The sequence below is a fragment of the Pinus tabuliformis genome, chromosome J, assembly GCF_031772625.1.
Source record: "Pinus tabuliformis cultivar Carrire ecotype Pingquan chromosome J, CPIR1, whole genome shotgun sequence".
In the NCBI taxonomy this organism is placed as follows: Eukaryota; Viridiplantae; Streptophyta; class Pinopsida; order Pinales; family Pinaceae; genus Pinus; species Pinus tabuliformis.
Genome location: NC_142295.1, coordinates 918,012,938 through 918,025,245, shown reverse-complemented (window position 1 = coordinate 918,025,245; position 12,308 = coordinate 918,012,938). Strand labels below are relative to the sequence as shown.

The following is a 12,308-nucleotide window of genomic DNA, read 5'->3' as shown; positions in this document are numbered from 1 at the left end:
ATAATTAATATGAGAAATAAATAAACAAAGTATCTTCTTGTTGTGGAAGAAAAAATCATTTCAATTTTTTAAAATTTAGAAAAAAATAACAATATATTACTGATGTATACTCCCAATTTTTTATCATATTAAATTTTACACAATGGAATATTTTTTTTTATTGTATCGAATTCGGTAACGATGCATTAAACCATGGTTGGGTAGAGAAAATGTGATGGGCAATGGGATGCATGGTGACTAATAGAAAATTTTAGTGCATGTTGGGTGGGAAAAATCCATATAGCACCAATCTGCATTTAATACCTGACGCAGAAACACGAGGAAAGTCATGAGCGAGGCGGCGCCACTATGCTGGTGATTTGTTTTCTTTAAGATTGCGATGGGATGTGTGATGACTTGGCGAAAAATGGAAGAAGCTTTTAGTCAATTCCACGGGACACAATCCGGATATCAAAAGTCATGAGTGCGGCGGCCCGACTTGTGACCTGGTTGCCGACCACCGCACAGTTGGAATTTGACAGGGCACATATCATTACAAATTTGTTACATAGTCAATCATTTTTTTTTTTTTGAACTAGATGAAGTGATTTGTCGTTAAATAGTAAAATACAATTACAAATTTAACGACGACCAGATTATTGATAAAGTTAATTTTAGTTATACATTGGAAAATATTAAATAATCTTATCATTCTTTCTCCACCACATAGACTGCTACCGCTGTCTAGACATATCTTATCATTCCATTTCTCATTATAAATAATTTTACTCACTTTTAACAAAGCACGCGTATACATGCAATAAAAGATCGACATTATAGTTATAATTATATATAATAAAAGTAACATATATAGTTTTAATCAAACCATTGCATTATGCGCAAAATATTAAATTAGATTGAGGATGATATTAAAAGGATTAGCGTCAATGTCTCATTATGCCCTACAAAAGTATTGATTAAACCGTTCGCATTATAATACATTAATTTTAATACATTACAAAATTAATGGCGGTGGTCTCGTTCTAAGGCGAATTGCGAACCCTCTGTTGCGATTCTGAGCAACGAGGCTCAGCAACGGGCATGACTCTCTCAAACAACTTATGAATCTCCTCTATAGCAAGCAGCCAGAGTAAAATAGATCCATATAAACATCCATCCCATCGGAGCATTATGTGTGAGGAAGCTTTACAATTTTATTTTTAAAAAATTAGTTTAAAAAGGGCAAGCTTCTCATTAAACATTTTTTATTAAAAAATCACAAAGAAGGTTAAGCTTTATATTTAAAAAAATGAAAATAAATAAATAAATGTATGTTTACATTTTCATGGTTTTATTGGATTATAATCATTAGCAAGTTGTACAATAACCATTATAGGAATTATGATTTACTGCAAAACAATGATAATTGGTTTGAAATTCAATTAAAAAGTTTTATTTTTTATCCACTATAAATAACATTAATTTACACATTTTTGAATATATTTGGATCTCAAAAGAATATTGATTGAGATATAAATTTTTGAGATGTGCAGATTACTTGAAATTTTGTTCAGTATTTCATTTTTTACTTTACATTTTAGTTTTGAGTTTTCTTCATTTAGAGACTCATTTTACAACTCAATATGAGAGTAATGTGTAATTTTGTCTGTGCTCGAACTTAGAATTGACATGTGTCTCATTTAAAATAAAAATAAAATATTATTTAAATTGAAATTAAGGTGAGATATAATCAAAATAAAAAATAAATATACATATTTGGTTAATTTTACTTTAAAATATACAAGGTAGTCCCACTCTAAATGTGCTTGCTTTAATAACTGTTAATATTACGACCCAATACAAAGGAGATATGGTAAAAATATTTTACTCTCACTCTTAGTTACACTGTAAGTTATAAATAAAATATATAAAATATTTTATATCTAGTTTTAAAATTCTTTTAAAGTAATTAAACAAAAAACAATTGAAAAGGATATTATTTATATTTATTAGGATATATAATAGACTATTTTAATATCCATATTAACTAATTTATTTTAATATTAACTTTATAAAAACCATAAACATATATGTATATATTAACCACAAACATGTATATATCAATCATAATAAAATATTTCAATGTGCAAAAAGAATAAGTAATTGAAAGTAAAAAAAAAATCATTCATTATAACAATAATAAGAGGGGGATGTGTAATTAATTCTATCCTTAATATAAAATTAATATATAACATTTAAAAAATATTAATAAAATATTTCAATATATAAAAGCAAATAATATTGAAATATATTTAAAAATATGTTAATAGAAAAATCTCAATATTAAATTATTGCAATGTCCACCATTTATCCAAATAGGAGTCAGGTAAGGGTGGGCGCGATCCGGGTGACTTTGACAACTTAGATGCCGTTAGGTCGCCACTCCTCAAGCCAGAGGTCAAACCTAGAGGATCACAACCAACTTGACAAACAAAATAATAATAATAATAATAATAATAATAATAATAATGTGTATATATTATATATAGAGTATTTGAAAAATTAAATTGTTATCGAGAGACTATAATTGTGTTTACTTTATTAGTTGTTATATTATAATTCGATAGAAAGGAGATATGGTAGTTAGTTATAAATAAAATATTTCTATTTCTCTATGAAATAAAAGAAATAAATAAATAAATTTGATATTATTTATATTTTCATATTTGAATTGGATATTTAAATAGACTATTTTAATATTATGCTAACTAATTTATTTGTTTTTTTGAATTTTAATGTTTGATATAGAATTATATTTTTGTCGAGATATGCTATACAACCTAATATAGGGGAGAAGGGGAAATGTATAGGTGTAAGGTAAGAAATGTGTACGCCGTAAGAAAGTTTGTCAAAAATGTCAAGAAAAATATAAATAGAAAAAAGTTATAGTTAATTTCACTTGACAATAATCTATGTCATCCAATAAAATTTAATAAACAAAAAATCATAAAGTGGATAAATATAAAGTAAAAAACAATGAGCTCCGAGAAAAAGATAGGAAAAAAAGTAATAAATTAAATAAGTATAAAATACAAATCCATCTCCATATAAAATACAAATCCATCCATCTGCTATAATAAAGTACAAAACCATATGCTATAATAAAATATATAATCATCTGTATAACCAAATTATGAGCATTAATGCTTTTCTCAAAAGCTAATTTAATACAACCAAATCCAATGAATAAAAATGAATGGTAAAGTAAGTTAGAAAGTCAAGTGATATTTATATATAATATTTAATTTAAAAAGAAATTAAAAATTCGAAATTTAATTATATTTTTAAAGTCAATTAAGATTAATAAAAAATTACTAATAGTAATGTAAGGTTTCAGGATCAAAATTTAACATAGTAATAAATTTATTATACAATTTATGTGTGTGGTCCATTAATTAACATACAATATAACTATATATATATATATATATATATATATATATATATGAGACCCTTTAAACATTTTAACAATACTCATAGTAACTAATATATGTGATTTTTTCTTTTATAAATAAATAAAAAGAATTAAACACTATAATTTATAAATGGAGAGACTAGAGGGATGCAATCTTTGGAGGTGCATTTTCTTTTAAGATTTGTATTATAAAAAGGGTTTGCACCTCAAAAGATTTGATCCCTCTAAGTTTTTGCTAGTGATTTGAATTTGAAACTACTTGTAAATGGTTTGCAAGGTATTCAATTCAGAAATATACATGTTTAAAAGATGTCCATGTCTTGCAAAAAAGAAACAAATGAAATTTTCAGCTGTTCATGACCCATTTAGGTATACCAGATTTATTTCCTTTTACTGTTTAACACACTAAAACGAATTTTTTCTGCAAAATAAATCAAATACAGATGCAAAAGAAGTTGATGAAGCAGTTCACCCCTTCTGGGCTATGTCTGCTGGGTCTAAGGCTCCCAAATGGGCCTGTCCTTGTTGTAATTAAATGCTCAAATTGAATATACAGCTGAATAGAAGTATCTACAGGTGGAATAGATGGTAAAAACGGATTCAGAACACTTGAATCCTTCAGGATTGACTACTGGTTCACCTCAAATGGATACCTGCAACCCTATACAGTTCTCCCAATACTGGGCCCTAGTGGCTCCTAGAACTTCCATGGCTCCAAAACCTCTGCAAATGACCTCAGATGGCTGTAAGACCTGTGCCGATGGCTTCAAAAGGTCGAAAATACCCAAAAAAAAAAAAAAAAAAAAGTCCAAAACCACCTTTCCTAGCCAAAGTTATGGCCATTTACTCCCAACTCCCAGTTGCCCTTGAAAAACTCCAGTTAACTTTAGTTGGAGCGAGTTAGGCCCGCCAAATATGGCGGGTCCGCCCAAATTTGGCGCTCCGACAAAATTTCCGCCAATTTGACTGCAGTTATAATAAATACATATGAACGGTTGGCGGTTTTACCTCGGATTTTGTGCCGACGGTTAAGGGTTAGGCCCACGGTTTTGGGCGTGAGGTCACGTGGTATGGAGCTGGCCCCCTTAAGGCTCCGCCCAAATGAAGTTTAAACTTCATAATGCTTTTCCGCCGCCCTCATAACAGGCCCTGCCTTGGTAGCATAGTGGTAAGACGTTGCGTTAGCTTCCGGCAGGTCGTGGGTTCAAACCACGCTTGACCCAACTTTTGAATATATGCACGCGCACATGCTTGCTGATGTCATCCTGAGCCATGTGGTGGCCTCTGAGCCTGCCACTTGGCAGCTTGCTATTGGCTGCTCAAATGGAATATTATTCTGTGGAATATTCTTTTTTTAATTTTTTTTGAAAAATTCAAAATTTCAATGTTACTGAGAAATTCTTCTTTTTGCCATAACTTTTTCATAGGGCGACCGTTTTTCGAACCGTCCGTTTCCGGCACTGGAATCAGGAAGACGAGCTCTATCCGGTTGTTCAGGTTTGAACCAGTTCTGACCATTTTAAATTTTGAGCATTTTACGACACTTGAGACATGAGCCCCTGATCAGCTATATCCATGGTTAAGATATATCTATACTCATTGTTGTTAGAGCATTTCAAGTATCATTATTTTACATTTTGATCATTTTATTAAATGTTAATTTCGAATGAAGAAAATATTTGTTGGAATTGCATGTTTAAGCTATTTTATTCCATGTATCTAAGAATTTTCAAGTTGTTGATATATACATTGGAGATGCATTTTTTTTTAAAGTTTTGCATTATCTTACATTAGATTGAATTTCTCTCAATTCTTGCTAGATCCATAATTAAGATAAATTTATACTAGTTAGATTTTACTTATATATTTTTTTCAATTTTTAAAAATAATATATTTAAAGTGTTTTATCTTTCACTATTTGTAGATCATTTTATTTGTAAATCATTTTAAATGGAGACAAATAATTAATATTGAAAATAAATAAACAAAATAAAAAAGTCATTTCATTTTAAAAAAAAAAAAAAAAAAAAAAAACAATATACTACTCTTTATAAGATGTATACTCCGGAATTTTTGCAATAATAAATTTTATACTGGCCAATTATTTTAATGTATCGAATCGATGCCATTAAACTATGGCTGGGTACAGAAAATGTGATGTGATGCATGGTGACTAATGCATGATTTTAGTGCAGGTTGGGTGGGGAAATCCATATCGCACCAATCTACATATAATCCCTGACATGACACGGCACCGCAGAAACATCAGGAAAGTCATGAGTGTGGCGGCGCGACTATGCTGCTGATTTGTTTTCTTTGAGATTAAGAGAAGTTGCGATGGGATGTGTGATGACTTATGCGAAAAATGGAGGAAGATTTTAGTGAATTCCACGGGACAAATTCCGGATATTCGGAAACAAGACCAGTCCCTGTTTGAATGCCTGACCTGGGACGGCATCAAAAGTCCAGTCCCTGTTTGAATGCCTGACCTGGGACGGCATCAAAAGTCCAGAGTGCGGCGGCGCTAGTTGCGACCCTGTTGGTGGTTGCCACCGCCCAGTTGGAATTTGATGGGTTGTTTCGCTTTCAAATTCCAACTCTCCGCTGTTCCTTATCACCGAATGGACCTGCAATCTTGCTGCCTGCCATACACGTTTCATTTTTTAGTGGCATGGCTTATATTCTACGCCAGGCCTCGCTATACTTTCCACAAAGAAAGGATAAAGATAAACGACTTTTTAACACATGGTTCGTGCTCCTGGATAGTTAGGGAAGGCTATATATAGATAACATCCGAACATCCTCACCTCACCTCACCTCAAGCGTTTATCAGGTTCCATTGTTTCATTGAATTGGAGTCGTCAGTCGTCTTTGAGTTGTTGCGAGGCCATTACAATGGTGGGGAGAAACAGTTTATCAGGTTCCATTTGGATCTCAGTGACACTGACATTATTCGCCATCAATGTTTATCTGCAAGGTAAGCTGAAAGATGCTGCTCTCTCTAACCACTCAAACTCTAGAAGAAAGGTTAATAATTTGTGCCTGCTTCGGGTGGCAAAAATGCATTGTTCATTATTTCATGTGCAAAGGATAGACTGTTCAGTATAAATTCTCAACTATTTAGGTAGTATGAATAACTTGTTTAGATAGTATATGAATAGCTTATTGTTTACTGAATATTTTGGTATTTGATGGAGGTAAAGGATTGATCATGTTAATCCATGTTTGTAATGTTTATCTAGATGGTAAAGTTTGGTAATTCTTTGATATTTTATTGACAGATAACAATTAAATTGGTCCACTCTTATCTATAATATTCCAAAATATATAATCTAGTTAAATTTAACTGCATATAGCATATATATTTGACCATAGCTGCTATATATATTTGCCATAAATATGTATTTGATTCCGATATATACAATCTAGTTTTGTCCATCAAATTTCGGAATATACAATCTAGTTAAGTTCAAGAAAAAGTAGTAAATATTGCTTGGTGAACTGCAGTTGCCGAAGGGGCACAATTCACAGTGAAGAACCAGTGCCCATACACAGTCTGGGCAGCTGCAAGTCCCGGTGGCGGCAAAGCACTGGCACAGGGCCAAACATGGACTTTTAACGTTGCCGCAGGAACAAAACAAGCCAGAATTTGGGGTCGTACCGGATGCTCCTTCGACGCGAGCGGGCATGGCAGGTGCAACACTGGTGACTGCGGCGGGTTGCTCAATTGTCAAGGCTATGGAAGTGTCCCTGCAACTCTTTTTGAGTATGCACTCAATCAGTACCAGAATCAAGATTTCTATGACATCTCTTTGGTGGATGGTTTCAACATCCCTCTTTCTGCAACTCCTTCCAACTCCAATTGCAAGAAAATTGGATGCACTAGCAACATAAATGCCATCTGCCCTTCGCAGTTAAAAGTAACTGACGGGTGCAAAAGTGCTTGTGCTGCTTTCAATACCCCTCAATACTGCTGCACGGGAGCCTACCTGAACAACTGCTCTCCCACAAACTATTCGAAATTCTTCAAGCAGCAATGCCCACAGGCTTACAGCTATGCCAAAGACGATGCCAGTAGCACCTTCACCTGCCCTTCTGGTGGTAATTACAACGTCGTCTTCTGCGGTTAACACCATCATATCCCACTAAATATATGACTAAATAAAGGCAAGTCCCTGTATGCCAAGGTTGGTGGTGCTGATTACAACATCATGATATCCCAATAAACATCGCTAAATAAAGTCAACTCACCGTAGTATCATATTTCATAATAAGAATGCCCTAATTGTATTTACACACTTACTTTTATGCAATATGAAAGAGAATTGAAAGCGATACTGTTGAGATTGATTGAATGATCTTAAAGATTCTTATATGAGTGGTGCACTCTTAGAACTCGCGCTTGAATTGGCTTTCTATGGTTTTCCCAGCAATTCAATTTGTTTATTCGGAACTTAAACCAAAAGCTATCACACCAATATAATACCATGTAAATCCTTAAATTTTCACGTTTACACACAAGGCCGACACATTTTCTTGCTACCAGATAGCCGAACTTTATTTTTTGAGATAGATGGTATATACTACACTGGTAATGAATATGGCTATTTCTCTAGTAAAAAAAATTCTTAAAATATACCCAAAAATGCTGGTACCAAGTTTCCAAATATTTCTAAATGTTCTCTATGTTCTTTTAGATATTTTGATCCTCTATTTATAAAACAATGAGTTTTAATCATTGAAAATATCATTAATCCATTTGTGGAATTTAGATGGAGCATTCTTAAGCATGATATTGGTATTGGCAATGAGGAACTACACAATTAGTTTCTCTATTCTTACTTGTCAAAATTTAGTAAATTTAGTTACAATACTTTCCTTGCTTTTTTGAATAAGTAATTTCAATCACTTCATTTGGATTTGAAAAGAAAAAGTTATAACCAAAACATTGGATATTTAATGGCAATAATGTTTTATGTATTTTTTTGAAATTTATAATTAGCCTTGGCCATGAGCTTCTACTTTTCTCAATTAACTTCTTCTTTTAGATCTTGTGTTTCTTCTCTGCAATAAGCCTATTCTTTTAGAGACATTGGAATAATAGCTACTTTATGTGATACTCCTTTAAAATCTGATATATAGAAAATCTACAAAATATTACTCTCATCTTGTATTTCTTCTATGCAATAAGCCTATTATTTTACACACATTGGAATAGTATTTACTTTATGTGGGACTCATTTAAAATCTTATATATAGAAAATCCACCAAATATTATTCTCTTAACTAAAAAGCATTAAGGAATTTACCTATACATTTCTTTTAGTTTTTGCATGATTGGATCTAGCACATACTTTGCATGTACATTTCTGACCACCTTTCTTACTTTCATGATTTTGTTAACTAACTTCTCCAGTTATCAATCTAGCTAGTGATATTTGCAATTTTTAATTTGGTATGTATTCTTAGTAGGTAATTTAGTAAAAATGTCTACAACAATATTCTTTCCTTGAGTAAATGAAATATGCTTGTGCATAAAATAATGGCCAAGAAGAATGTTTGGACTAATGTTCATTAACCTATATGGATAAATATTTAGTGAATTTATTAATATAAATTATTTGTCTATTAATAGCTCTTACCCTTTTTTTTATAGGTTCTTCATAGTAGCATGGGATCGCTCCAACCTTAGCACAAAAAATCATATCCCTTATGTCTATCTAAGCATCCAACTTGTACACTTTGTATCCTTTGGGTCTAATTTCTATGTGAATAATTACTTGATTTATGATGTCTTTTTATTTCTTTGCTATGTGAATAATTACTCGATTAATGATGCCCTTTTTATTTCTTTGCATAGGGGAGCATATTGAATCATGCCTTAGCTTGGCTACTCAAGATCCTTATGAGATTTAGCTTTTGCTTTGGCAAGCGTTTGTACTAATTCTTCATTTGATGATGCATCTTCCTTTGATTGTAGAATTTGTAATCTTTTGTAGGAATTTGATAGAAATTGCAACTGATCAATATTTTGATCTGCTAAAAAAAAAAAACAATTCTACTCTACTAATCTGCAGAAAAGAAATCACAATTAACCAAAACCACAAGTACACATTGATTTCTAGGGGAACACAACTAGGAAAAACCCCTCAAGAATCTTTGCATTCATTAGTTGAATAGAGAAACTATTGCAAATTCTTGCTCTAGCTTTGAGCACAACCTACAAAATAATAATTGCTATCTCTATTGAATGAGAGCTTCTAGCCAACACTTAGCCAATTGTATGCTCTTCCACCTCTTATTTCATTGTACAAATATGATAAAATTTGAGCTCCTAAAAAATAGGGAAGTCCCTATTTCCTTGCGCAATTCCTAAGGAATTGATCTCCTGACTACATGCAACAAATGTACACTCAACTAGTATACAACTCATGTTACACTGCCCTTGTCTCCTCCACCTCAGCTGAGCAATTCAAATTCCATGCATGCATGAGCTATTTTGGGTTGATTGATCATTTCATTGACATATCTATAAGTTAGATTGTTGTCCCACTCTTCAACTGACCTTCAACTGACTCCATCAATATTTAGAGGTCATTTAACTGAATATAATTGAAAATAAGTGAACTAGATTACTAAAATGTGGGAATCAACACATGCATGACTAAACTCCATGCCTCAATTTCGAATTTACTGAGCTAACTAAGTGACAAGAGCTATGTCACACTAGTTAACTGCCTCCAAGTTGTCATGTTGATGTGGAAATTCGATTTACTCAATTTGACTAAGGCTAAAGTCAAATTGAGCCTTTCTTGCTACATTTTTTAACACTCCCTCTTAGCAATAAAGGGATTTTTCACCACCCCTATCCTGCAATTGTGGAGTTCAAATTTACCTCTTGACAATTCCTTTGTCAAGATGTCAGTATCTTGCTCCTCAGTTGGAATGTATTGTAGCAACAAAATTATCCTTTGCACATAGTCCCACAAATAATGATACCAAATATCAATGTGCTTGGACTTGTGATGAAATATTGAATTCTCAGAGAGCTTAATACAACTCTGATTGTCACAATATATCACTATCAGATCCATATCATGACTAAAAAGACCCAAAATTATTTTCCTCATCCACATGGCCTCGCAAGATGCTTGACTCACAACCATGTATTCAACCTCTATTGAGCTGCGTGCCATAGACCTCTACTGAGCTGCATGCCATAGACCTCTGCTTCTTGCTATACCAGGAAATAGCTGTGGACCCAGCACTGAAGATAACACCTGAAGTAATTTTCCTGTCTAATAGACTCCCTGCCCAATCTGCATTGGTGAAGCCTTGGAGCTTCACTCCCTCTATCCTCCTGTACCATAATCCATACTCAACAATGTCTTTGAGGTACCATAACATATGCTTTGTTGTAGAAATGTCACCTGTAGAACAAATCGATATATGAAATGTCCTAAAGCATAATACTTGTTCTATTTCTACAAAACATTAAGTGGAAGCATAATCGAATTCATGAGCAACATAAAGTAGAAACATGCATAACTGATCAAGAGAAATAAACACATAACACAAGATATATCCAGGGGAAAGCACTAGCATAAAACCCCAACCATGTATTATCAATCAAGTGGAGATCCTCTTCAACATACAAAACATTAAGCGGAAGTATAATCGAATTCATGAGAAACATCAAGTAGAAACATGCATAATTGATCAAGAGAAATAATCACACATAACACAGAATATATATCCAGGGGAAATCACCAGCATAAAACCCCAACCATGTATTATCAATCAAGTGGAAATCCTCTTCAACATACAAAAAGAATCAGCTCAATAGCTATCCTGCTCTCTCTGTAATCAAAAGATCCTGATGATCTTCAATTAGAAGATGAAAATCATGGACTACCTAGGCCTCAATATATAGGCCACAAGTCTTCCAATCTCGTATAATAGATCCTCCTCCATGCAAGGAATACTTACTAGAAATATCCAAGCATCTGATAGTACATTGTCCCACATTTGATCTCAACTGGGTCTCTGACAGAACTAACATGCAACAATTATCCATAAGTGAATTCTAAAATAATAGTTGTCACATGCATGTAAGCATTAACAAACTATATTTTATTATTTTAACAACTTGTTAAAATAATCTAACTGGACTTGACTAGTTAGAACTAAGTCAACTGATTCTCTCATTATAGAACTCATACTTATTCCCTCAATCAGTGGAGGAAATGAAGGATAAATTCCTCAATCAGTGGGACAACTCATGTGCATGCTCACAAAGACTTCAAATTCGAATTTCCTTAACTAATTAACTCAACTGAATTAATTAATTAATATTTCCAACTGTTGTTAAGAGCAAAATTAATTTTACTTCTTATAGGTAGACTAGGGATTGCTATAAAATAGGAAGGGACCCAGAAATGCTATTTTTAGAACTTTCTATTTTTAGTAGTTTCACCTCTCAACCAATGTGGCCAATGACCTCACTGGCCAAACTACTATTTTTAAACATGCTATTTTTAGCAGGTCTATTTTTAGCACATTCTAAATTTAACATTTTTTGTTGCACATTTTTCAACACTCCCTCTCAACAAGAAAGGCTTTCTCTCAAACCTGATCCTGTAACTCTAGAATGTTCTGCATGCAACACATCTACCCAGTCCACTTGCTCCAACAACACTTGGAACAAAAACACTCCCAATTGACCACTCTGTTGGGATAGGAACATACTCTGATGCTGAAGCTCTACCTGCTGCTGACAAGTGCTCCCTCTCTAACATCTGCACTATTGCAACATCTCCATGCATCTCGCACCATTGCACACCTCTCTATGCCA

At 33.0% G+C, this 12,308-nt stretch overlaps 1 protein-coding gene across 1 annotated transcript; it reads left to right on the top strand.

Moving 5' to 3' along the window:
• Positions 1–6,247: 6,247 nt before the first annotated feature.
• LOC149229748 (pathogenesis-related thaumatin-like protein 3.3) lies at positions 6,248–7,789 on the top strand. The gene is made up of 2 exons (XM_089378723.1): positions 6,248–6,431; positions 6,962–7,789. Exons 1-2 carry the CDS (start codon positions 6,350–6,352, stop codon positions 7,582–7,584), a joined length of 705 nt encoding a protein of 234 aa, XP_089234849.1. The 5' UTR covers positions 6,248–6,349; the 3' UTR covers positions 7,585–7,789.
• The last annotated feature ends 4,519 nt before the right edge of the window (positions 7,790–12,308 follow it).

What these genes read in the sequence shown, in the direction of transcription:
- LOC149229748 (XM_089378723.1), top strand. Translation starts at nt 6,350, where the DNA reads ATGGTGGGGAGAAACAGTTTATCAGGTTCCATTTGGATCTCAGTGACA. An exon ending in CATCAATGTTTATCTGCAAG is followed by an intron (nt 6,432 to 6,961) that starts GTAAGCTGAAAG and finishes GGTGAACTGCAG; the next exon opens with TTGCCGAAGGGGCACAATTC.